At 57.6% G+C, this 21,198-nt stretch overlaps 2 protein-coding genes across 4 annotated transcripts in view; both read right to left on the minus strand.

The window, feature by feature from the left end:
- Positions 1–1,615: 1,615 nt before the first annotated feature.
- RHOT2 (ras homolog family member T2) lies at positions 1,616–14,765 on the minus strand. 2 transcript variants are annotated; one of them, XM_065645173.1, is made up of 19 exons: positions 14,687–14,765; positions 14,144–14,202; positions 13,052–13,133; positions 12,884–12,927; positions 11,569–11,622; positions 11,096–11,148; positions 10,434–10,542; positions 10,154–10,255; positions 9,582–9,680; positions 9,020–9,128; positions 8,646–8,766; positions 7,693–7,777; positions 6,420–6,565; positions 6,245–6,345; positions 6,042–6,172; positions 5,509–5,589; positions 5,176–5,298; positions 4,882–5,084; positions 3,289–3,487 (listed from the first exon to the last, which is right to left on the minus strand). In XM_065645173.1, the coding sequence occupies exons 1-19, from the start codon at positions 14,721–14,723 to the stop codon at positions 3,370–3,372; spliced, it is 1,857 nt and encodes a 618-aa protein (XP_065501245.1). In that variant the 5' UTR covers positions 14,724–14,765; the 3' UTR covers positions 3,289–3,369. The 2 variants fall into 2 exon arrangements, with proteins under 2 accessions (XP_065501246.1, XP_065501245.1); XM_065645174.1 differs by lacking the exon at positions 5,176–5,298 and having other exon boundaries at positions 1,616–3,487; positions 4,882–4,896; positions 5,554–5,589.
- Positions 14,766–14,921: 156 nt separating this feature from the next.
- Positions 14,922–21,198, minus strand: part of WDR90 (WD repeat domain 90) — a 31,423-nt gene continuing 25,146 nt past the window's right edge. The window contains exons 37-43 of one of the 2 annotated variants that reach the window (XM_065645168.1): positions 21,071–21,193; positions 20,220–20,400; positions 19,053–19,183; positions 17,934–18,077; positions 16,713–16,832; positions 16,123–16,207; positions 14,922–15,306 (exon numbers count right to left, since the gene is read on the minus strand). In XM_065645168.1, the coding sequence (XP_065501240.1) occupies positions 15,149–15,306; positions 16,123–16,207; positions 16,713–16,832; positions 17,934–18,077; positions 19,053–19,183; positions 20,220–20,400; positions 21,071–21,193 (942 nt within the window). In that variant the 3' untranslated portion in view covers positions 14,922–15,148. Of the gene's footprint in view, positions 15,307–16,122; positions 16,208–16,712; positions 16,833–17,933; positions 18,078–19,052; positions 19,184–20,066; positions 20,401–21,070; positions 21,194–21,198 lie in introns of those variants that run through there. The other variant, XM_065645169.1, reaches the window with a different exon arrangement.

A 21,198-nucleotide genomic window follows, 5' to 3' on the forward strand; every position in this document is an offset into this window, starting at 1 on the left:
TGTATTCCAGTAGAGGTACCTGCATCCTGGTATGGTACCCACACCCCAGTACTGGTATCCACATCCTGGTACAGTACCTGCATCCCAATACAGTACCTGCATACTGGTACAGGTTTCTGCATCCCAGTGCAGCACCTGCATCCAGCTACAGGCATCCATATCCTGGTGTGGTACCTGCATCCCAGTATGGCACTGCATCCCAGCACCTGTGGAATCTGGCACAGGTGTCCGCAAACTTTACCTCCATCCTGACCCCAGCACCCACAGCCCCGGACAGGTCCAGGTGTGTCCCCCATGGGTGCTCCACCTGGCATGGGGTACATGGTGCTGGCACCTGCCCCAGCACAGAGCACGCAAGGCAGCCTGGCATTGGGTACCTTGAACTGGGACCCTTTACACAACATGTACAGCAGCCTCTGGGCTTAGCCTGCTGCCTCCAGACCCCCCTGCACTCTGTCCAACAGGGTGGCACATCCCCAGGACTCAGCCCTGGCACCATCTCTGCTCCCCTGGGGGGTGCCAGGGAAGCTCTGGGCTCCTGCTGTGACATGGGGCTATCACCATGCCGGGGCAGAGGAGCTGGGAGGCAGCAGGCAGGGCTGTGTGGGCCAGCAATGCCAGCTGGCACAAGGCAGGCAGAGATGCCAGGCAGCGGTGCAGTGCCCAGGCTTCTTCCTCAGGAACTGCGCGCGGTCATGGGTGAGCTCCTGCCCCACACCTGTGCCTGCCCCGGCACAATGCTTGCGGCTCCGGCACATCGGTGCTATTAATATGCACCGTGACACGTGGGCACATGGCTCCCACAGGGCCCAGCCTGGTTTGGACTCACCAGGGAGCATCGTGTGTCCCAGTCACCTTGGCATCACCTCCTATCACTGGCTGTGCTCCCCGCCATATCCCCCAGGGATGCCCTGGTTGCCACAGGGGGAAGGGGCCTCTCTCCCACCCAGGCAGCCTGGAGGAACCCTCTCGCACATGGGGGGAGCAGTGCAGCCCTGTTCAGCCTCAGAGCAGAGGCCCTGGAGAGGTGCTGGGAAAAGCCTTTTCCCCAGCAGCACCCATGTTCCTGGTGCCCAGTGCCTGTGGCTGAGTCTGCTGAGACAGAAATAGCCGAGGGAAAAGCTGCCACGGGGAAATGGGAGCAGATGGGGGGGGCACAGCCCTGGGAGCTGCAGGCGTGTAGGGGAAGGCGGCTGCAGGGAAGCAGGGAGCCCCTAACTCTGCGTGAGGATGGACATGCAGAGCCACAGCTCCCACAAACAGCCAAGCCTCCTGCTTTCCTCCACCCCTGAGATCCTGCCAGAGTGACATAGGGACCCACCACCTCCTTCCCCAGCTCTCTGTGCTCACTGGCACTTGTTGTAGAGTCATCCATGTCCCCAATACCCAGGAGCAAGGTCAGTCCTGATCCTTGTCCCACAGGGCCAAGCTTCAACTCCTGCCCCAAATCCCTCTAACTGTCCCCAGATGGGGTGGGCAGTGCAGGCCCTTGGGGTCTCCTCGCTCACACCATAGTCACAGGAGGCTCCAGGCTTTGCACAGCACCGGCAGGAGCAAGGGGTCTCGCTCCCCAGGAGACACAGGACATGGTGTACAAGCAGAAGGTGTGTAAAAATTTATTTTCTTGTAGAGAACAAACCTCCTAAAACAGTATGGCTTTGCCAGACCCGAACGGGTGCCGGAAGCGAGGTCGGACCACCAGACTAGCAGAACTGCACGTGGTGGGCTTGGCCACAGAGAGGGGACGCAGGCCAGCAGTGAGCGCAATGGCAGCAGGTGCCTGACTGGCCCAGCAGCTCCAGCAGGGGACCTCCATTTGGCCAGCACTGAGGACTGGGCACTAGCAGGATGGGGGCACCACCCTGGGACTGTCCCCGTAAGAGATGCTGGCTGCTGCCCAGCCATTTCTCAACCCCCTCATCGGCTTCAGGCCATGATAAAAAAGTTTAAATAGAAAAAAATGTACAGAAAAGCAGCTCCAGCTGTACCTTGGTGCTGCCCCACCAGCCGCCTGCAAATAAACCTACCCTGAGTGTGCTCGAAAAGCCTAAGAGCCAGTGTCACAGAGCCAGTGTCAGAGCCAGGGGTTGACCATGGCTACCCCAGCAGGACAGGAGCCCAGGGATGGGTGTGAGCAGAGCACAGGGGCCAGCACAGGCTGACCTCACCCTTTGGGACAAGGAGACAGGGAGGCTGTGGGCTCCAGATTTGCACTGGCCTCAAGTCACAGCAGCTGTCTGGCAGGTGACGTTGCCTCAGGTGCAGGCAGGAGACAGGAGAGGAAAGAGCTTCCAGTTGTTCCAGGAGATGCAATGCCCAGCGTCTTGTACTCCAGGACACCCTCAGCATGGCCAGGGCCCCATGGAGGGGACAGAAGCACAAGGGCTGCCTGCCAGTGTGTGGCACGGCACAAGCTCAGCGATGGCACTGCCAGGAAAGGACCGCAGCCTGTCCTTGGGAGCACGGTGGGCTCCCCTGTGCCCTTGCAGCCCTCACCAGAGCTCCTGGGACCCTGCAGATACTGGTGGCCATGAAAACTGTTGGCCAGGGCAGGGGTGGGGAAGGGACAGGCCATATAGCCAGGCAGGAGAGGAAGACAGATTGGTCAAGAGCCTGGCATGCTGCAGAGCTCTACTTTTACACAGAAACAAGAGAGAAAGGGACTGGGACAGGTCCTGGGTATCGCTCCCTCCCCTTGCAGCCTGGGGGCTGCAGCCACAGTGTCCCAGGAGGAGGGGCCAGGAGTGACCCCAAAACACAGGGACGTGGTGGGTGTAAATGCCCAGCACTCTCAGGCTGCCTCAACCCAGTGCTGGCAGAGGGAAACAGGGCCAGTGGATGGTGTGGGCCACAGGAGGCTGAAACCATGAGCCCGTTTGACAGCTCTGCTGCTGCCAGAGGGGCCAGGGGCTCCACAAGTGTTACCCCCCAGAATTGAGGGCATCAGCACAGCCCTCTAGAGAAGGGATGTGCCTGGCCCAACAGAGACTGAAACACTCATGTTTGAGCTTAAAAACAAACATAAAAACCCCAAACAAACAAACAAAAACAGAATAAAAGATGGGGGTGATGCTCCGGGTGCTGGTGAGGTGGAGCCCCCAGGGAGAGCTGCCTGGCCCCCACTGCCACAGCTGGGCAGGAGCCACAACGGGCGAGGCTGCCACAAAGGCCGGCAGGGTTAGGCTGGCTGGTGCCGGGAGATCTATCCTGTTGGTGCTGGGAAGTCTGGATTCACTGGTCCTGCAATCCAGGCTGGGGGGAAAAGGAGGATTTCCCACCAGGGACCAGCTTGAGGCAGGGCCCTTCACCAGGGTGTCACTGGGGATGAGGAGGCTGGTTTCACTGGGAGGACGGGGTGGAGACCGACTCTCAGTTGTTCTTGGCTAGCACGCGGTACAGCGTGAACCCTACCAGAGCAGTCACTGCTGTCCCTAGAGCCACCCGGAGCCAGAAGGATGCGGCTCCCAGCTCCATGGCATTCAAGTGGCTGCAAGGAAAGAGAGAAGAGGCCAGTGAGTGAGGTGCGCAGAGATGGCTGCACGAACATGAAGCTCCCCAGAAGCCCCAAGTACTTCTCCCCCAAGCAGGGAGGCTGGGGTGTCCCTGGGGGAATGGAGGGTGACCACGGCACAGCTCCAGGCTGGGGGATGTGGCCCAGCCGAAGGCAGAGAGCAGCGAGCGGCCTCCCCGCTGCACCAGCCAGAGCACCCGCCACCTGGCATCATCGTCAAGGCAAAGCATGGCTCCTGGCCCCGCTGGTGGGACGGATGTGGCTCTACCCTCCTGTGGCCTGGAAACAGCATACCAACACCTAAATAATTAGTACGAGCATGGAGGTATGTATCTTCCTTTCTAGGTCAAGCTGATTTTACAACTCCAAGTGCACAGAGACCCAGAAGTGGATGCAGGTGGAGACACTGGCACAGCTGGTGACACCGACCTAAGAGCAGCGAGGGATGGGACCTAGCCCTGCCCGAGTGTAAACATTCCCTTCCTAAACATGTGTTGTCCTGCACCAATGTGCTCCTCTCTGAGGAGGAAAGACTTATCCATTATTCATTCTCCACTAAATCAGGGGAGAACAGCCAATCCCTGGTCCTCCATTACGCTGTTATTTATTTATACCACATACCCTAAGATATATTAAGAATATTTAAATTTTAATACTGCAGAGGGGAAAAAAAAGTGTCAGCTCTAAAAATAAAGTTGTTTATTGAAAAGAAGCTAGAGGGAAAACCACTCACTAGTAATCCCATCCTGCCTTCCAACGCATCCACATGCGCTCTCTGGCAGGGCTCTGCCCCAAGTGTTGTGCTGACCCTCAGCTTTCAGCCCCCCCCCACCCCTCGAGCAGAGCGATACCACACGCAGACACGTTCTCCTGCCCAGATTTCACAACACTGTCCATGCCAGGCCTGGCTGCTGTGCCACACCATCACTCAGCCCCTTTCAGGTGCGGTTCCTTCCCCAAGGGAGGCTGTGGGAACAGAGGTCTCGCTTCACTGACCTCTTTTCAGTCTGATCCACCTCATCAGGAGAAAATAGCTGCCACCCCCCTTCTGCAGGCCTTGGCAAACTAGGCTGGTGACTCCCCTTCAGCATTTTTTATCTTAGGCTTCAAAACCAAAAACTCCTGTGACAGGATCTATCTAATAAATCTGCCAGAGACACACACAAGGCAGAAGAGAGCCAAGTCCCCTCTGCCCTCTCCAAGCAGGGGAAGAAGTGGCCTTTTTGTTCAATTACTTGTATGAGCAGACGACACCAAGAGCTAGAGAGAAAACAACCCCAAAGCACTGCAGTGGAGGCAGCGTTTGGACACAGCCCCCTCCCCAAGCTCTGCTCCCAGCTGAGAGCCCACTCCACGGGAAGGATACTCACGGGAAGGTGGCGGCGGTGGCCAGTTTGGTGTAGACAGTGGTGCTGGGCAGCCCCTGGCCGTGGCAGGAGAAGAGGAAGGGCGGCGGGAGGCAGTGCTTGTAGCAGAACTCGGTGGGGGAGAGTGCAGGCTGCTGACTGGCTTCTGGCAGGTCTGTCTTGGAGGCCACGAAGACGCAGGGGATCTGGCTGTCCATGTAGTGTTGCTGCAGAGACAGGGAGAAGGTCCAGCGAGGAGTGAGTGACCAAGCCCTAGGAGATATGGGGCTCAAGTCCCACAGGGCCTGTACCAGTTACCTTATAAATACTGGCACAGTAGCTGAAGGATTTGGGGTCACTCGGGTCGTAGATGAAGCAGGCGACATCGCAGGCTGCATCCGACGGCTTCACAAACTTTGTGTCGGCGCTGACCTCATAGAGCTGGGGCAGGAGGGAAAGGGATGCATGGCACAGCACTGTCTCAAGGAGATCGGCTGTTCCTCATGCCAGCACACAGACTGCACTGGTGTCACTGCAGCCATAGCCCAGCCCAGGGGTGCTGGGATGGTGCTGCAGCAATCTGGGGAGGAACACAGTCCAGTCCTCCCTTGAGCCAGACGCAACAGCAATTCCCTCCTTTCCCTTACTTACTATAAGGTACTTCTCCTGGCCACCGACGTGTACCGTGTTGATCGTGTAGAGGGATGGCACTCCTGGGTTCTCCCTCTGGGCCTGCCACCAATGAAAACAGTCTCAGACAGCCCGGAGCAAGAGCAGCGCTTAGGGGAGGGAGAGCATTTCCCACTGCCTTGAGTCCCCATGGTGTCACAGCCACTTGAAGGCCAGCCAGCTACTGCCATGAGACACAGTTCATAACAAGCAGGGAAAGCTACATCACCTCAGGGAGATACGTCTGCCTGGGAAAGGCACGGCCCCTTCAGATCCCTGGGACAAGCAGAGGGAGCGGGACTGCTGCCTTAGGCAAAACTAAGGACACAAGAGCCACAGCAACCAGCACCGCTGGCAGGGAGAGGGCTGTGAAGCCCTTTGCCAGGACACTGGGGCCCGGCCATGGGCAGGGAGGTGCTGTCATGCAACACATTGCTCAACCGCCTCATGGCTCTGCCTCCTGCTCTGCCAGGACTCCCTGCCACAGCGAGCTGGAGAGGGGAGCAGCCACTCACCGCCAGGCTCCTGCCGAGGAAGGCCTGCAGGAAGGCAGACTTGCCTGCGCCCCTGGCTCCCAGCACTTTGCAGAGGAAGACGTTTCTCTGGGTCTGGCCTTTCTCCAGGTCAATCCTCTTCTCCCGGGTCACTGGCAGGAGAGAGGATGGGTGAGCGAGAGGAGAGACCCAAGCCATGACAAGAGGGGAGGGCATGGCCGTACCCGTGAGGGCTTGTGTCTGGGAGTCCTGCTCCGAGAGGATGGGGTAGCCCATGTAGCCCAGGCACTCCAGGCAGTGCCGCACATCCAGGTAAGCCACGAGCCTGGAAAGACGGGGCATAAGGTCAGCAAGGGCAAAGCGATGTGATCAAAGGCAGGGGAGAGGAACTGAGCTTACGTCCACTGGCAGAGGAATCCATGCAGGGAAAGCAGGCCTTTATCAGTGGTGCATACCGTGTTGTAGAGCTCGGGGCCCCAGGGCACGCAGGGGAAGACGCTGAAGAAGCTCTGCAGCTCCACAGGCGAGAGGGCTCCATCTTGGTCCTGTCGAAACAAAGGAGAGTCAGCAGCTGAGGCAGGACACAGCCCATGCAGCTCTCTGCAGCCACACCAAGCGCTGTCAGGGTCCAGAGAGGGTCCCTGGCAGACAAGCCACCCTGCTTGCTGCTGAAGAATAACACAGGGATGTTCTCAATGGCAGAAATCAATTTCAAGCAAGGCCAGAACTGTGTGAGCATGCAGAGAGCCTGTGCCCCAGGGACTCACATCATTGCACGAGACAGGTGGGTTCTGCTTTGCGATTGCAGCTGTAACCACCGGGCAGGACGCGTCCACACTCCCCCCACAGCCCTGAGCTTCCCTGGGGCCAGCCGCCCCGCAGCAGCCCGCATCACTCCAGCCCGGCCTTCCATGCTGCAGGGTAACTAACCCAAGGTCTGTGTGTGACAACTGGGCCACCGGCCACCAGTTAACTGCACGCCAACGCAGCACCTTCAGGCTGGGGTGCCACAGGGCCACGCCACAGAGGATCTGCCAGCATCCAGGCACCCAGGGACATGCGTCGACTCCATGCTGCAACTCCCCATGGCCATAGAGCTGCCGTAGCCCAGGTGCACACCAACATCTGGATAACTAGTCTAAGCAGGTGCCTGCGGATCCAACACATCCCCTGCTCTTGCTTTCTCTTTCTAAAGAGCAAGAGTATGGCACAAATCAGTTGCTTTCACTCCCTCTCTCCGGCCTGGCACCCCCTCCACATGGCTGGCAGCCGTGTAGATGCTCGGTGCGTAGCTGCAGGCCAGCAGCTGTGCCCGCTGTCCCTGCCACCGCCTGCTGCAGCCAGGCATTGAGGGACTATGCCAGCTTGGTGTTATTCAGACCCAACCCCTGAACGCTCAAACTTTACTGGCTGCCCTTTAGTCAAGGGTAGTGACCACAAGCCCATGCCCTTGACATGCCATCAGGCTATCTACAGCTCACTGTGGCCACCTCCTGCTCCCAAAGCCTCAACAAGAAGCCATGAAGGGAGGGCTGTGGCAGAGAAAAGCCCTTCACTGGCGCTGCACCTGCTCCCTGGAACAGCGGGGTGGACAAGAGAGCAGATACACCCAGGCGTGCAGGCCAAGCAGAGAGTGTCCCCTCCCCAGGCAGCTCCACCACACGCTGCCCACCTTGTCATGCTTCTCAAACAGCCGCTGCAGGAACTGGTAACCCAAGTGGTTGAGCTCCGTGGAGCAGCCGGGGGGCAGGCGGAACCTGTCAGAAGAGACTCAAGTGAGCAGCTCCCACACCTCCTCAAGCCCTGGACAAAGAGCAGTGTGTGAGCAGGTCCTTGGCCAAGCCAGAGCTCACCCTGAGCACACAGCCCACATCTCCGCTCAAGGTCAGCAGTTTTCTCCAGGCCTGGCCATGCCCTGACACAGCCCCTCGCTTTGGGCAGGAGGCCTCGAGGGTGCGCAGTGACCTCTCCTTGGCACATCTGCACTGCCCAAGCAGCCAGGGAGACGATGCAGCCCTCACTCTGCCTCATGCCCAGGGCTTCAGCAGGGCACAGCTACCCCCGGGGTGCCTTCCACCAGCACAGCCCTGTCGCCTCCCCGCACAGCCTGCTGTCTGGGGAGAGCATGAAGCAGCTCACACACCAACCCCTTTCATTACTGCCAGATCACCACCTCCGGGGTGGCAGGGAGCAGAGAAGAGACAGCAGCTGTGGAATCAGCCACAAGGGCTATGCTGACAGCTCACTGCTCCTGACAGAGTCGTTCTGCCTCAGCTCAGGCAGGGACAGAACAGCCTTCAAAAACCCTTTGCTGATGTCAAGGGAAGTCAGAGACAGGCCTTCATTCCCCACCTCCTTGCCTGCCTACATCAGAGCCAGCAGCACAGGCAGCAGCTCCGAGGCCTGTTGTATTTGTCACCAACCCCCCCATGTCAGCTCCTGCCCCAAGGGGACAGTGAGGAGCATGAACCTGACCATGAGATAAGGGTGCGGATTCAGCCTCAGCTGAGGAACGTGGTAGAGCCCAGGGTGCAGAAAAGAGCAAACAAAGGTGCTGGGGAGTCCAAGCTGCAAACCATGGGGGTGTCACACCCTGCTCGCCCCACTCCATGGCAGGATACGCACTGTGGGTAGAGATAGTCATCCGTCAGCTCCAACTCGTCGTCGTACCCAAAGCGGCGAAGGATCGTCCAGGTGGTCTCATGCCGGCCCCTCTGGATGAAGAGTGTGTTGAGGAAGAGGAAGCCTGCAGAGAGATCGGGCGGCTCAGGCACAGTGGGGCCAACTGAGCACTCAGCTGCAGGGACCCACTCCTCAAGACCACGCTTTCCCTGGGAAAACAGGCTGCTGGGACAGAGAGCTCTTGTAGCCGTGGCAGGCTCAGGTTTCCTTTGACAAGAGGGACTAATTAGGCTTGGAACAACAGCCAGGAGGCTCAGCCCGAGGACAGAGCCCCTCGCAATGGGATGGGACAGGGCATGGAGCCCCTGTGCTGTTACCGTTCAATGTCAGGCCGTTGTCCTGCACCCCGTCTGTGGTGTTCTTCCACACAACCATCTTCACATCCTCCAGGGCCTGGGGAGCCAGCGGGTTTCCGAAGCAGGATTTCTACCTCCCAAGAGAAAGAAGGTCATTGCCAGCAAAGCACATAGACAGCACTGCCCTCTTTCTCGCCAGCATCTCTCTCCCCTAGTAAGGAGATGGGGTTTCTAGGTGAGAAAATCCACTCAGCTCAGTGTTACTGGCTTAAACCCTGACCAAGCCCCTGTTCCTCAGCATCCCAATAACGTCTGACTCTCAACACCTTCAGAGCCTTCTGCTCTTCCCACTGCAGAGCAAACTCAGCCCCAGCTCAGTGAAAATGGGAGACCTCTGGATCCCCATGTGCTCAGAGATGCACCCTACAGTGCTTTAGCTGTGCAACAGCAGAAGTACTGAATGCAAACAGGACGGCTGTGTCAGGAGAGGGGCAGCCTTTCTGCCTGGTATTGGACGGAAAGGGGACCACAGGGGCCTTCCACAATGGACTGGAAAATACCTCAGCTCTGCAGCCAGCCCTACCTGGAAGTAGTTGAGTTCATCATCGCTAAGGATTTGGTTGTTATCTTGGTCCGAGAGGTTGAAAATCCGTGTCAGCGCTTGCGCACATGCAGGTTTCAGCTGCAAGGGATCAACCACAATGACAAAAACAGGGCACGACCTTCAGCCTGGCCCTTCCTCCTATAACCCCATGTGCAGAGGGGCTCCCTTCCTGTGCTGGCTGGGAGCATGGCTCAGCTAGGCCAGTACCACAGCCACATCGGAGCTGGGAGTCAGAAGCAGGACAGCCCATGGGGAAGGTTTCTTCTGGCCCCTTCCCATCATGGCTAACACGTGGTCTGGAACACAAGGGCTTTGGCCCCAACATGTCCCTGGTCCTTGCAGATCTCTCTGGCCTGGATATACTCAGCTGGCTGCACTGAGATGGGTATTTTTCCCTCTCTCAGCTCCGCCCAGGGGTAACGCTTTCCCCTTGTTCTGGCTGCCCGAGCCCAAACTTTCACCCTCCTGTGCAAGGGCAAAAGCAGAGCATCAGCTCAGAGTGCTGTGATGGGCAGAAGACTCCTTGGGAGGCTGTGAATGGTGCTTCCTACCTGCTTCTCCTCTGGGTCGTAGAGGGGGGCGGTGGGGTGCAGCACAGCTTTCTGGGCATAGTAGAAGAGCTCAGAGATGTTCTTGAGGTTCTTGGCAGAGCACTGGGGATTCAAAGGAAGAGACAGCCCTGTGAGCAGGGACGGGCAATGGGCTGGTGACAAGGGGACAGATGGAGGATGATACAAGCTCCTCAAGCTAGATAAGATGTGCATCAAAGCATAAAGCAATGTCTGTCCACCATTAGGAAAAAACAAAAAGGAAACCCTCCAGTTCCCTCACCTCTACACAGGTCTCAATCTCTGAGAACTGGTTCATGATGGGCAAGATGACATCCATGGAGCTCCCCACCTGCAGATCAGACTTGTTGCCCACCAAAATAATGGGGATCCTGGGGAAAAAAACCAAACAGAGAGTCAGAAAGCACAACTGAGGCCACCTTCCTCTCGGTCTCAGCACTGCCCCAGCCACATGTGCTCCCAGGCAGCGGGGAAGCCTCTCCATCCTTCTTCACGAGGTCCAGAGCAGCTTTCCTGCCTCCCAGGGCTGGGAGCATCCATCTGGAGAAACAGACTGCCTGATCCTGCTTACGCTTTCACCCAACAACAATATGTTCAGGAGCCTTTAATCCAGCACAGCAGCCTTCTGCCTGAGCAATGCACACACAGATTGCGGCTTCTGTACTCCCGTACTCCCTCAGTAGCCTCCTCTCTCTGACTGGCTGAGATCAAGGGGGAAAGAAACCCTCTCCCTTCTATGGCCCTCTGCCTCAGCTAGATCTGCAAGGGAGAAAAGCCCCCATGTCCTTCAATACAAGTAGTCTTGCCATAAACTGCAAAGCTGGTTTGATCTGAGCAACCTCAGCTGGGAGTGGAGGTGCCAGGCACCCCACAGCCTCCAGAATCCCCCAATTCTGTGCCTGTGGACCACGTCGCACACAGTACCTGGAGCCCTTTTCAACTCCCCCGTTCACCATGGGGATCCACTTTGTGCGAATCTGAAAGGCAAGCATAGGGAAAGGTCTGTCAGCGCAGCCTGGGGAGGGAGAGGCAGCTCCCAGCACCGGCAACGCAGCAGGGCCCTGCAGCCATCTGCTCCCTGGCATTCCCCCGCACCACCAGGCAGGGCAGACCCAGGGATGCTGGATGCCAGCAGAAGGATGTGACAAATCTACTAACCTGTTGCCTCTCAGCACATAAGGACAACAACCAAAGTGGGTGCAAGCCTTGGCTGTGCTCGGCTTGCCTCTGCTTGCAGGGGTCTCAAACCCCAAAACCCCGCAGGGCTGGCGGGCATCAGTATCCACCCACGCCAAAAAGCTGGCACAACCAGGAAGGACCTGGTGCTAGGAACCCCATTCCCTCTGGTGCTGCTGCCGGAGCAAGGCCACTCAGGACTCCAGTGAGGGACCCAGTACCTTCTCGATGGTGGCCTCCTTGGTGACGTCGTACACTACACAGACCACGTTGGCCTGCAAGAGAGAAGTGGCAACAGGTGGTGAGTGAGGGTCCCAGTGCACCCCTGCAGCAGGGAGGCCCAAGGCACAGCCCTGCTGTATCCCCGCGCACTGCCAGCGCACCTGCACTGAAACCTGGCAGCAGCGGTGGAGCACACACGAGTATGCAGATGCACAGACAGCCCTCTGACAGCGATGACTCGCCCACTGCCAACAGCAGCTCTACAAGAGGCTGCTCGGAGCAAAGCCTGGCTCCTCTGCTGCAGGAGCTACCACCAGCACATCTGCCTCCTCACCTGATGTCCCGGTTCCCTGCTCCCACCCTTCGCCGTGTCCCCGCGATGGCTCCGTCAGTGCCACATGATGGGCCAGCAGCGCTGCCCTCCTCCCTCCCCAACCCCGCACAGACAGCGCTGCCACCAACGCTTTATGTGAAGCAGACAGGAGGGATCACTGGCCCTTTCAGGAGAGAGTTCAGCGCTAATCCTGAGGACACACAAGGGTTTAGGCAGGATTTCCTGGAGCCGATTTAAGCCTCTGTACACTCTTGCTGTCTGGGTGGAGGGAGCAGGACCCCCGTGCCTGCCAGCTCTGCTCCTTGGCCATTAGCTGCCAAGGTGGAGAGATTAAATCGCGTTGCTCATGTGAGACACACAGGGGGGAAACAGTTTTATTATCTGTAGTCAAGAGGTCCTCATCTGTGCAGAGCCGAGGTTAATCCCAGGGCAGAGAAGAGCAGCTGGGCACACCCCAGCCAGCCGGCTGGATTATTCCTCTGTAGCTGCTCTGAGGGACGTGGGAGCCCTCGTCCCTCCCCACCCAGCATTTACTGGGGCTCCAGCTCCTAAAACAACTCCTCTGTGCCACTGCTTCAACAGGCAGCCATAGGGACCTAATGAAGGGAGCTGGGGGGGTCTTGCCCAAGCTCAGCAACTGCTTCTCCTCTCTTCTGAGTTGATCGGGAACATCCCAAGGCTACAAGCACATCATCTGCTCAGCAGCCTCCACCTTCTGATGGGCAGTGAGCCACGCCCCACTGCTCTCCTTCTGGAGGCTCCCTGGAGGGCCAGGACAAGCCACACACCACAGCTTACAAGGCAGAGGAGGATTAAACAAACCTCCAAACAAACCGATAGCATTAATCCACAGATAACCAACTGCCTGTGCATCTCCGGGTGCTGAATGAGGAGACCGAGCAGCCATGTGTCACTTGTTGGCTGCAGGACTGCAGGCACTGCAGGCTCCTGTCCCACGACTGCCGCCCAGCCCCGCTCACCTTAGCGATCTCCTCCTGCAGCTCATCCTCCGTCTGCTCCGACTCTGGATGGGGAGGAGAGCCATCACCAACCACCCCCAGCAGCGGGGACCCCTTCCTGCTCCCCTCAGGAGGGCAGAGAAGGGGAGAAGCAAGGCCGGCAGGGAGCCAGGAGGGACGGGCCCCTACCTGAGTAGTCCACTATGTGTGTGGGAACCTTCTCGGGGGTGACATCAGCCGGGATCGTGATCTCCTCCGCACGAGGGGGCACCTGCAAAGCCAGCAGACTCAGTTCCAGCCAGCCATGCTGAACACAGCCAAGAGGACAGGTGACAAGGGACTTCAGATCCCCACATGGCCGCTGTCCAGCACTCTCCTGGCCAGGGTGGGATGACCTCTAGACCACAGATCGCTCCTGGTCCACTGGGCTGCAGCCACAGCTTAGCTTGCTACGGTCTAGCCATCACGCAAACAGTGTCCCCACAGTGAAACCTCCAACCGCCTCCCAACCCTGAGCCCTCACTCAAGACACAGCTCCTGACAGCCAAGTCCCATCAGAAAAGCAGCTTTCAGACAAGTCAGCACTGCTGCCCTTGCTATGGCTCTGCAGATAAGCCCCCCGTATTCTCCTGGCTCTCCAGCCTGACCTCTTGACAGCTGGGAGAAGCACTAAGCCGATTGTCCGGGCTCTGCTGTGAGAGCACACGAAGGTGCACGGAGCCAGTCCTTCCCTGAACCCCGGACTGATGCTTCCCAGCGCAAACATTGCAGAAGGCACCATCTGCTCGTGGGCAGTGAAACAAGCCACACGGTGGCACAGGTCAAACACACCCGGCCAGACCGATCCCGTTTCTCTGTGCTGGTGCTACTGCCCCGAGGCCACAGCTGGGAGCAAACAGCCCTGCCAGAGAGCACAGGGCTGGGCCCTATGGCCTGGGGCACTGGTGGACACGAAGACCCCCAGCAGCAGCACGCTGACCGCAGCAGCGGTGAGCAGGACCCCCGGTGGTACCTGTGACCCTCCCCAGGGCAGACGGGGCCCCATGTCAGGGACTGAAGACCCCACCATTTCAAGTGGGGCTCTGCACGTCCTCACAGACTTAAGCTCCGCTGCACCAGCCCCATGGCTGCCCCTAGTCCCCAAGGAGCTGCACACAACCCCCAACAGCCCCACCTGGGGGTAACGCTGCTGGGGACAGAGCCACTGCTGAGGACAGAGCCGTCACAGAGTGCCTGAGCGGACACCCAGCGAGGGGCCCAGGGTCCCCTCCTCACGCTCACCTCTTCCGGGAACTCCTCGCCCACCAGAGCCATGATCAGCGATGTCTTCCCCACCTGGGCTAGGAAAGAAAGGGAGGACGTTGGCACCATCCGGGCAGAGCCCGAGCGGGACACGGGCCGGGGGTAACCGCAGGCGGCTACCACGACCGGAGCCAGCGGCTGTTGTCACGCACACCCGCGGGGCCCGGAGCGCCTCGGCCCGTGGGCGAAAGGGCCGCCGGTGCCCCTGCCCAGCGGGAGGCCCCGGAGCGGAGGTTTGCGGAGCGGCTTGCCCGCGGCGGGAGCCCGGGGCTGCTGGAAGGAGCCCGCGGGAAGGGCCTTGCCCACAGAAGCCGCCTGTAACGGGGGCCCGCGGGCTGGCAAGGGCGCCCGGAGAGCGCTGCTACCCGGGGGGGACCCGGCTCCCGCCGGGCCGGGCCGGGCCACGGGCAGACCCGGCCGCTCCCCCCGGGCTCCCCCGCAGGCGAGGCCCTCGCGGTGCCGGGCAGCACCTCCCGGGCCCCAGGCCATCCCGGTAGCCACCCCCGCCATGCCCCGCCTTACCCTCCCCCAGCAGCAGGATCCGCACGTCCCGCTTCATGGCGGCGCCGCCGCTCCCGGGGCCGCTGCCGCGTCCCCCCCGTCCCCGCGGCTTCCGGTCACACCAGCGAGCGGCGGCGCAGAGCGGCGCGGGCAGAGCGGCGCCCCCTGGCGGGCGGGGGCGGCGCCGAGCACTCGGAGACGACCCGGCTTCACCTTTCGATGTTTTATTAACAAAACCAAACAGCAAACGGGGCCGTAAAACACATCCCGCAACCGCCCTGGCCTGGCCTGCGGGCCCCACGGCGCGCCCGGCCACAGCAGCCCGCTGGTAGAGGGGAGGTTGTGGCTGGGGCCTGGTTGAGGCCTAAGCCGGGGCCTGGCCCAGGAGCTGGTGCCTGGCTGGGGAAGCCAGGGCCTGGTGCAGGGCCCCATCAGGCCTGCTGTCCCTGCTGAGCAGTGCAGATGGACCAGGGGCCTCCGTGCTCAGCTGCCTGTGAGCTCCCAGAGGAGGACAGCACTGTGGGAGGCCGTGAGGAGGCGGCGGCCCGAGGAGGCAAAGCAGCAGAGGTGGACAGTGTCATCGTGGCCGGCGTAGTCCTGCACATCGCTGGCGGGGCACCGCAGCAGCCTCAGGAGCCGTTCTGTGGGGAAAGGAGGGGGCTCAGTGCTGGAGAAAGGAGGCTCTGCCACCATGAGTTTTGTCCCCGCCAGGAGCACGCTTCCCAGTCACCTCCCCCAGGGCCTTATCCCCCTGCTGAGCTGCATGTCAATGAGCTGAGTAACAGGGGACAGCAATTAATGGTTGGTAATGGGGAGAGAGCATGGCATGTTAGACCATCACACTGCAGGAAGGGATGTGGCAGCAGGCATTAGGGAAGCTCTGCTGTCTCACATCCCCCAAAGCACCTGGCCCTGGGCTCAGCAGCTGCCCCATGGCTCTGGGGCAGGTGTGGAGCTCACCCTGCTGTCAGAGCTGGATGGATGTAAGTGCTGCCTCCCCAGGCAGGTACAAACAGTTCCAGGAACAAGGTGCCCTTGACAGGAGAACAGTGCTGATTGTCCCTGTGTTGGGGGAAGGTCCCTTCTGCCTGCTCACACAGCCACAGAGCTGTTTGCTCATAAGCAGAGATGGAGACAGCCGTAATTCCAAGCAGTCATTCGAGTGACAAATCCTGCTCATTGATGAACAGGACTGAGCTCATGCATCATTTCTGACCTGTGTCTTCCAAAGCTTTCTCCTTGCCTGACACAGACCCTGCCCAGCACCCAGGCAGCTACCCACAGTCCCAAGACTGCAGCACCCAGGGTCTGAGAACCCGGGCTGGTGTCTGTACACATTTCTCTCATTTAAAGGAAAAGAGACACTTAGTTTCCCCCACCTCAGAGGAAGAAGGACAGATCCCTCCCCACCAAAGGCAAGGTGGGCAGCAGAGCCCACAGCATCCTCCAGTACTCACCGCCAAAGCCGACAGCCATGAAGCATGCTGCAGGAGACAGGCTGAGCGATGTGGCAAAGTATGGCAGGGAGATCTTCTCAACAACCTGTGCTCCAGCAAGAGAAACACACCAACACCTCAGAAATGAGCAGGCAGGAGACCAGAGCTGCTGCAGTGACAGTCGTTAGGAGGGTAAAGGGCTTCTCTCAAAGGGGAGGCTGACAGATGCACAGCACCTCTCAGATTGGAAACCTGCCAAAGGCATCAACTTGCCAGAGGAGACTCGGTTCAATGACTTACTGCTCCTGAAAGCAAACACCTTCCCTTCCCGTCATGGAAAGACAGCAGGGCAGCAGCAGGGACTGGCAGCCTGCCCAGATGCAGCCCAAGGCAGGGGCAGGGCCCTGCCGCTCACCTGGGCCAGGCTCAGGAGTTTCCGAGCTGAAAAGCTGTTGCCCTAAGCAGCTGCTTGCCTGAGCCCACCCCACACCTTCAGACTTGGCTTTACATGCAGGGCAGTGCTGCCTCCCCCACACTGCGCCTTGTTAAATGTGGCCATGGCCCTGCAGCAGCAGACGAGCGCCCATGCCACCCTGACAGGGCTAGGGTACCTGTTTCTTGCGCAGACTGTAAAACAAGGCTTCCTTCTGCATCCCAAAGCCAACATAGACCAGGGTACCAGGTTCCCAAGGGCAGAAGGCGGCCAAGCTGGGTGGCAGGCTGCTGAGACCCTGGTGAGGGAAACCAAAGGCAACAAAGTTGAGGTTAGCTTCTCCAGCCCAACACACCATGGTGGGGAACAACAGGAGAGCACAGAGAGACACCAGCCCTTGGGCTGTGGGTGTCCAAGCAGCAGGAAATTAGTATGGTGGAGGCTGTTTTCTCCCTCTTGCATTGCCATCTCAGATGTGCTCATGGCAAAGCAAGAAGCAACCACACACTGCCACAGAAACCTGAAAGAAATTGTTTATTGTCAAAGGAGTGGGACACACAAGGGTCCAACAGGTTGAACTTTCATGACAGCATTATTGCTACATGGGCCTGAAGGTGGCACTGGGTTATGGATTGGTTTAACACAGGAAAATAGGGCCCAGAAAACAGATCTTTAGTACTTCTCCAGTTCACTGTGGAGAGAATTGTAGTGAGTTTCCTTCATGGAGAAGAAATCTATTGTTTTGGAAACAAACAGAAGAAATGTTGACAGAATCCAACTACTGTATGGGCCCAGATGGTGCTTGACCCTGAGGGTGGGAGGCTGAGGCACCACCACTTGCCCCCAAAAAGACCCAGCTCCCTTCTGCATGCCAGTGTCACATGCACTGCCCAATACAGACCGTCCTCCCTTTCTAGCAGGTGTCCTCTGCCCAAATCCCACACCTGAGTTGGAGCCAAAGTGTTCTGCAAAGCATCGCAGACACACAGGGCTGGAGTACTTCACTCTATGAACCCGTCACCAGGCTCCTGGCTCTGAATATTCATGCTCTTTGGGAATGTGAATGTTAGCAGCATGCTAATAATTAGGTCTTTTCTGCATGCTGTGCTCACTTCTGCCTGTGCTCAGTTTTGCATAGCACAGGGGTGTCAGCTCTTTGCAGATGCAGTTTTGACTCCTGATGCTTACAAAGTCAGTGCTTCCCAGCAGTTAGGCGCTGCTACAATTCCCACTGCCTTCTGACACGCAAGAAGGTAAATTAACAAGATACTCTACAAGCAGCAGAACACTCTCTTTGGCCCCATCCTGCTCGAGCCTTGAGGCATCATCCCTCCTCCAGCTTGGCTGCTGCTGAGACCCACGTCACGAGCAGGCAGGGGCAGGCAGGGGCCACGCTCACCTCGGGGCCAGCAGGAGCCGGGAAGCTGAGCCAGTCGAGGAGCTCGCACTTGTTCTTCAGCCAGTCGGAGGCCCAGATGCTGACCCGCCGGTCCAAGCTGGTGGCCAGCCAGAGCTCACTTCCTTCCACTCCAAAATCATGGTACTACGGAAGACAAAAGCAATGCTGTGATTCTGGCAGTACACAAGCTTTAGAGAAAGCTGCTACTAGAGCTAGCATGGGGCAGGAGCTCGTGGGAACACAGGCCTTATGCCATAGGGGATCAACACCAGGATTAACGTCTATTTGGGCAGTACTTAAATAATAGGACAAGGAAGCCGTGGTACTGGAACCAGCAGCACACTCTGAAAATCCCAGCAGAACATGCTGGAGGAGCAGTAAGCACCTGGCCTGATCAACACAGATCTCTTCCCTGGGATACCCACTGGATCTGCACACCTCCTAATGGGGAGCTTGCAGATCCCATGTGTCCCCTAACAACATCCTTCACCTAAAACAGGGGATCTCCTAAATCTATAATTATCAGGGAACACAGCCTTGCAGCATGGATGATTTTAAAGCCTGAAAACTTAGGCAAAATTATTCTCATTTCCACTGTGCAAAGGAAAAAGACTCTCCATGAAGAGAAGGGCAAAGGAGATGCTAAAACCATCACACTGCTGCACAGTCAAGTCTTCCTGGCTCCACAGAGGGATCATACAGAGCCAGCTATGCACAGGAGGGCAGGGTGCCAAGGAGTGAAGTGGGGAAAGCATGCTGAGTCCTTTCTTGGGGTACAGGGGCTGAGACCTCACAGCCCAGTCTGCTCTCAAGGGCTGCTGCTCCCTGAGAGCCTGTGGCACAGGCGCACATCACATCTGCGTGCAGTGTGCGTCTACAACAGCTGCCAAGGCACAGCCTCACTCAGGATGGCACCTGCAATGCCTGCAGCTTTACTCCACTGACTATATCCCTAGAAAAACTGAGCAGAAGATATTGGAGGGGATGGGGATGCAAAGAGGAAAGGTGAGGGACAACAAAGGACCAACCTGGCTGCGCTGCTGCTGCTTCCCACAGCTGTGGGGTGACACATGGGGAATTTGCTCCTGCTCAGTGCTGGGGCAGGGGGTGAGGTCTCACCTGCTTCCCGGTGCACTGGAGGACGGTGATGGGGGAGCCTTTGTGGTCAGCGAGGACATGGAGAGTCATTCCGGTGTGAGGGCTGCTGACAGCCACGAGCCCATCCTTGCCCCCCGATAAGACCATTTCTCCTGTGGGCAGCAGAGAGAAGAGAATGGGACATTTCTTGTAGAAGAAGAAGCAGCCCATAAGAGAAGAGTCTAAGATCGTGGGATACCAGTGTCCCAAAATACCGGGAAAGACTGGGAACGTCTGAGTCAAGGGCTGGGTAAGATAAGACATCTTGGAGACACCCACTAAAATACTCAACAGCCTGCCTTAGTTTATTGAATTATTGGGTATACTTCTTCTTCTAGAACGTGTTTAGAAACTGCTTCTGTAGAATTCACTTAGCATAAGTAAGTTTGCTTAGCATAACTTCTACAAGCTGTGAACCTTTGAACTTGCTGCTTCATTAACTAAAAAAGGCCTCCGAGTCTTCAAGCTGGAAGATAAGGGGAGCTGCGTCCTTGTAGATAAGTAAAGGAACAGAATGCTGTCTAACAGAATAATGTTTTGGCTATTACCAAGAACTTATTTTCTCCAGCTGTGGGTGCAAAATAGCAACTGAAGGTCAGAACTTTAACTGATGGTGCGCCTGATGAAAATGAAGAGCTCCCATGAAGAACAGGGAGACCCCGTGCTCTAATTTTGCCATTGGCCTGGAATGACACATGGAGGGTGGGGGCTTGGATTGTGGGGGTGTAATTGTCCAAGTTTTTTTTATGCTGAGGGTCCCTCTTCAGGAGGCACCAGCTCGAGCTGCTCTACATTGTACCTTGTGAATAAATTATTTTAGAAGAATTTCTGGAATCCATGCCTGGGTGTCTGCTATGGAGAGCCTGGGGAAAAGGAACTTCCTTAACACACTGAAGAGCCACTGCAGATTATAAGCAGGAGGACACAAAGGAATGTTTCTGGTGCCCAAACCCCTTTCCTATACCACTGTCAATATACCTCCTATAGCCCATTTACCACACATTCAGCTGGCGGAATCACTAAAGCTCATTGATAGAAGTTCTCCAGCTCTCTGTGGCCTCAGGAGTCTGGGCAGGTCACCAGTGCGCAGCAGCTGGAGGTCAGGGTAGCCCAGGCACAACCAAGCCACACTCCCCGAGGCAGCCTCACCGTCCATGGAGTAGGCAATCGCCGTAAGTGCAGTGGCATGGGGTTGCATCTTCAGCTCCATCTCTGTCCTGGAAATGTTGAACACGCGGATGGTGCCATCACTGTAACCTGCCACCACGTGCTGGCTCTCAGCTCCACACGCAACGATGGGATGAGGCTCCCAGGCCAAGCACTGGCAGCTCTGCAAAGCAACCAGGGCAGAGACCAAATGACACACAGAAGGCAGCAAAAGCACCAAAATCTCCACATGCAAGTATTTCTCCAGCTTTATTCTGCTGGAATTTCAGTACAGGAAGGACCTGGACCTGTTGGGGTGGGTCCAGAGAAGGCCATAAAAATGATCAGAGGGATGGAACAGCTCTGCTGTGAGGACAGGCTGAGAGTTGGGGTTGTTCAGCCTGGAGAAGAGAAGGCTCCAGGGAGACCTTACTGTGGCCTTTCACTACTTAAAAGGGGCCTGTAAGAAAGATGGGGACAGACTTCTTAGCAGAGCCTGTTGTGATAGGACAAGGGGTGATGGTTTTAAATTAAAAGAGAGGAGATTCAGGTTAGACACGAGGAAGAAATTTTTCACAATGAGGGTGGTGAAACTGGCCCAGGTTGCCCAGAGAGGTGGTGGATGCCCCATTCCTGGAGACATCGCAGGCCAGGCTGGACGGGGCTCTGAGCAACCTGAGCTGGTGAAGATGTCCCTGCTCATGGCAGGGGGTGGACTGGATGACCTTTGAAGGTCCCTTCCAATGCAATCTATTCTATGATTCTATGTTCCACGAAGACACAACAGTCCTTGCAAACCCAAGCAGTGGACTGTGGGCTCTACCACGAGGAAGAGATTGATATAATACAATTACCTGGTTGAGCACCTGGAACTGCACCACCAGCTCCATACTGCCCAGAGACCAAATCCTCACGCTGCCGTCTTCCCCACATGTTACGCACTGAGTCTCGTCAGGACTGAAGCACACTTCGGTCACCTGCA

This window comes from Caloenas nicobarica, chromosome 14, assembly GCF_036013445.1.
Source record: "Caloenas nicobarica isolate bCalNic1 chromosome 14, bCalNic1.hap1, whole genome shotgun sequence".
NCBI lineage: Eukaryota > Metazoa > Chordata > Aves > Columbiformes > Columbidae > Caloenas > Caloenas nicobarica.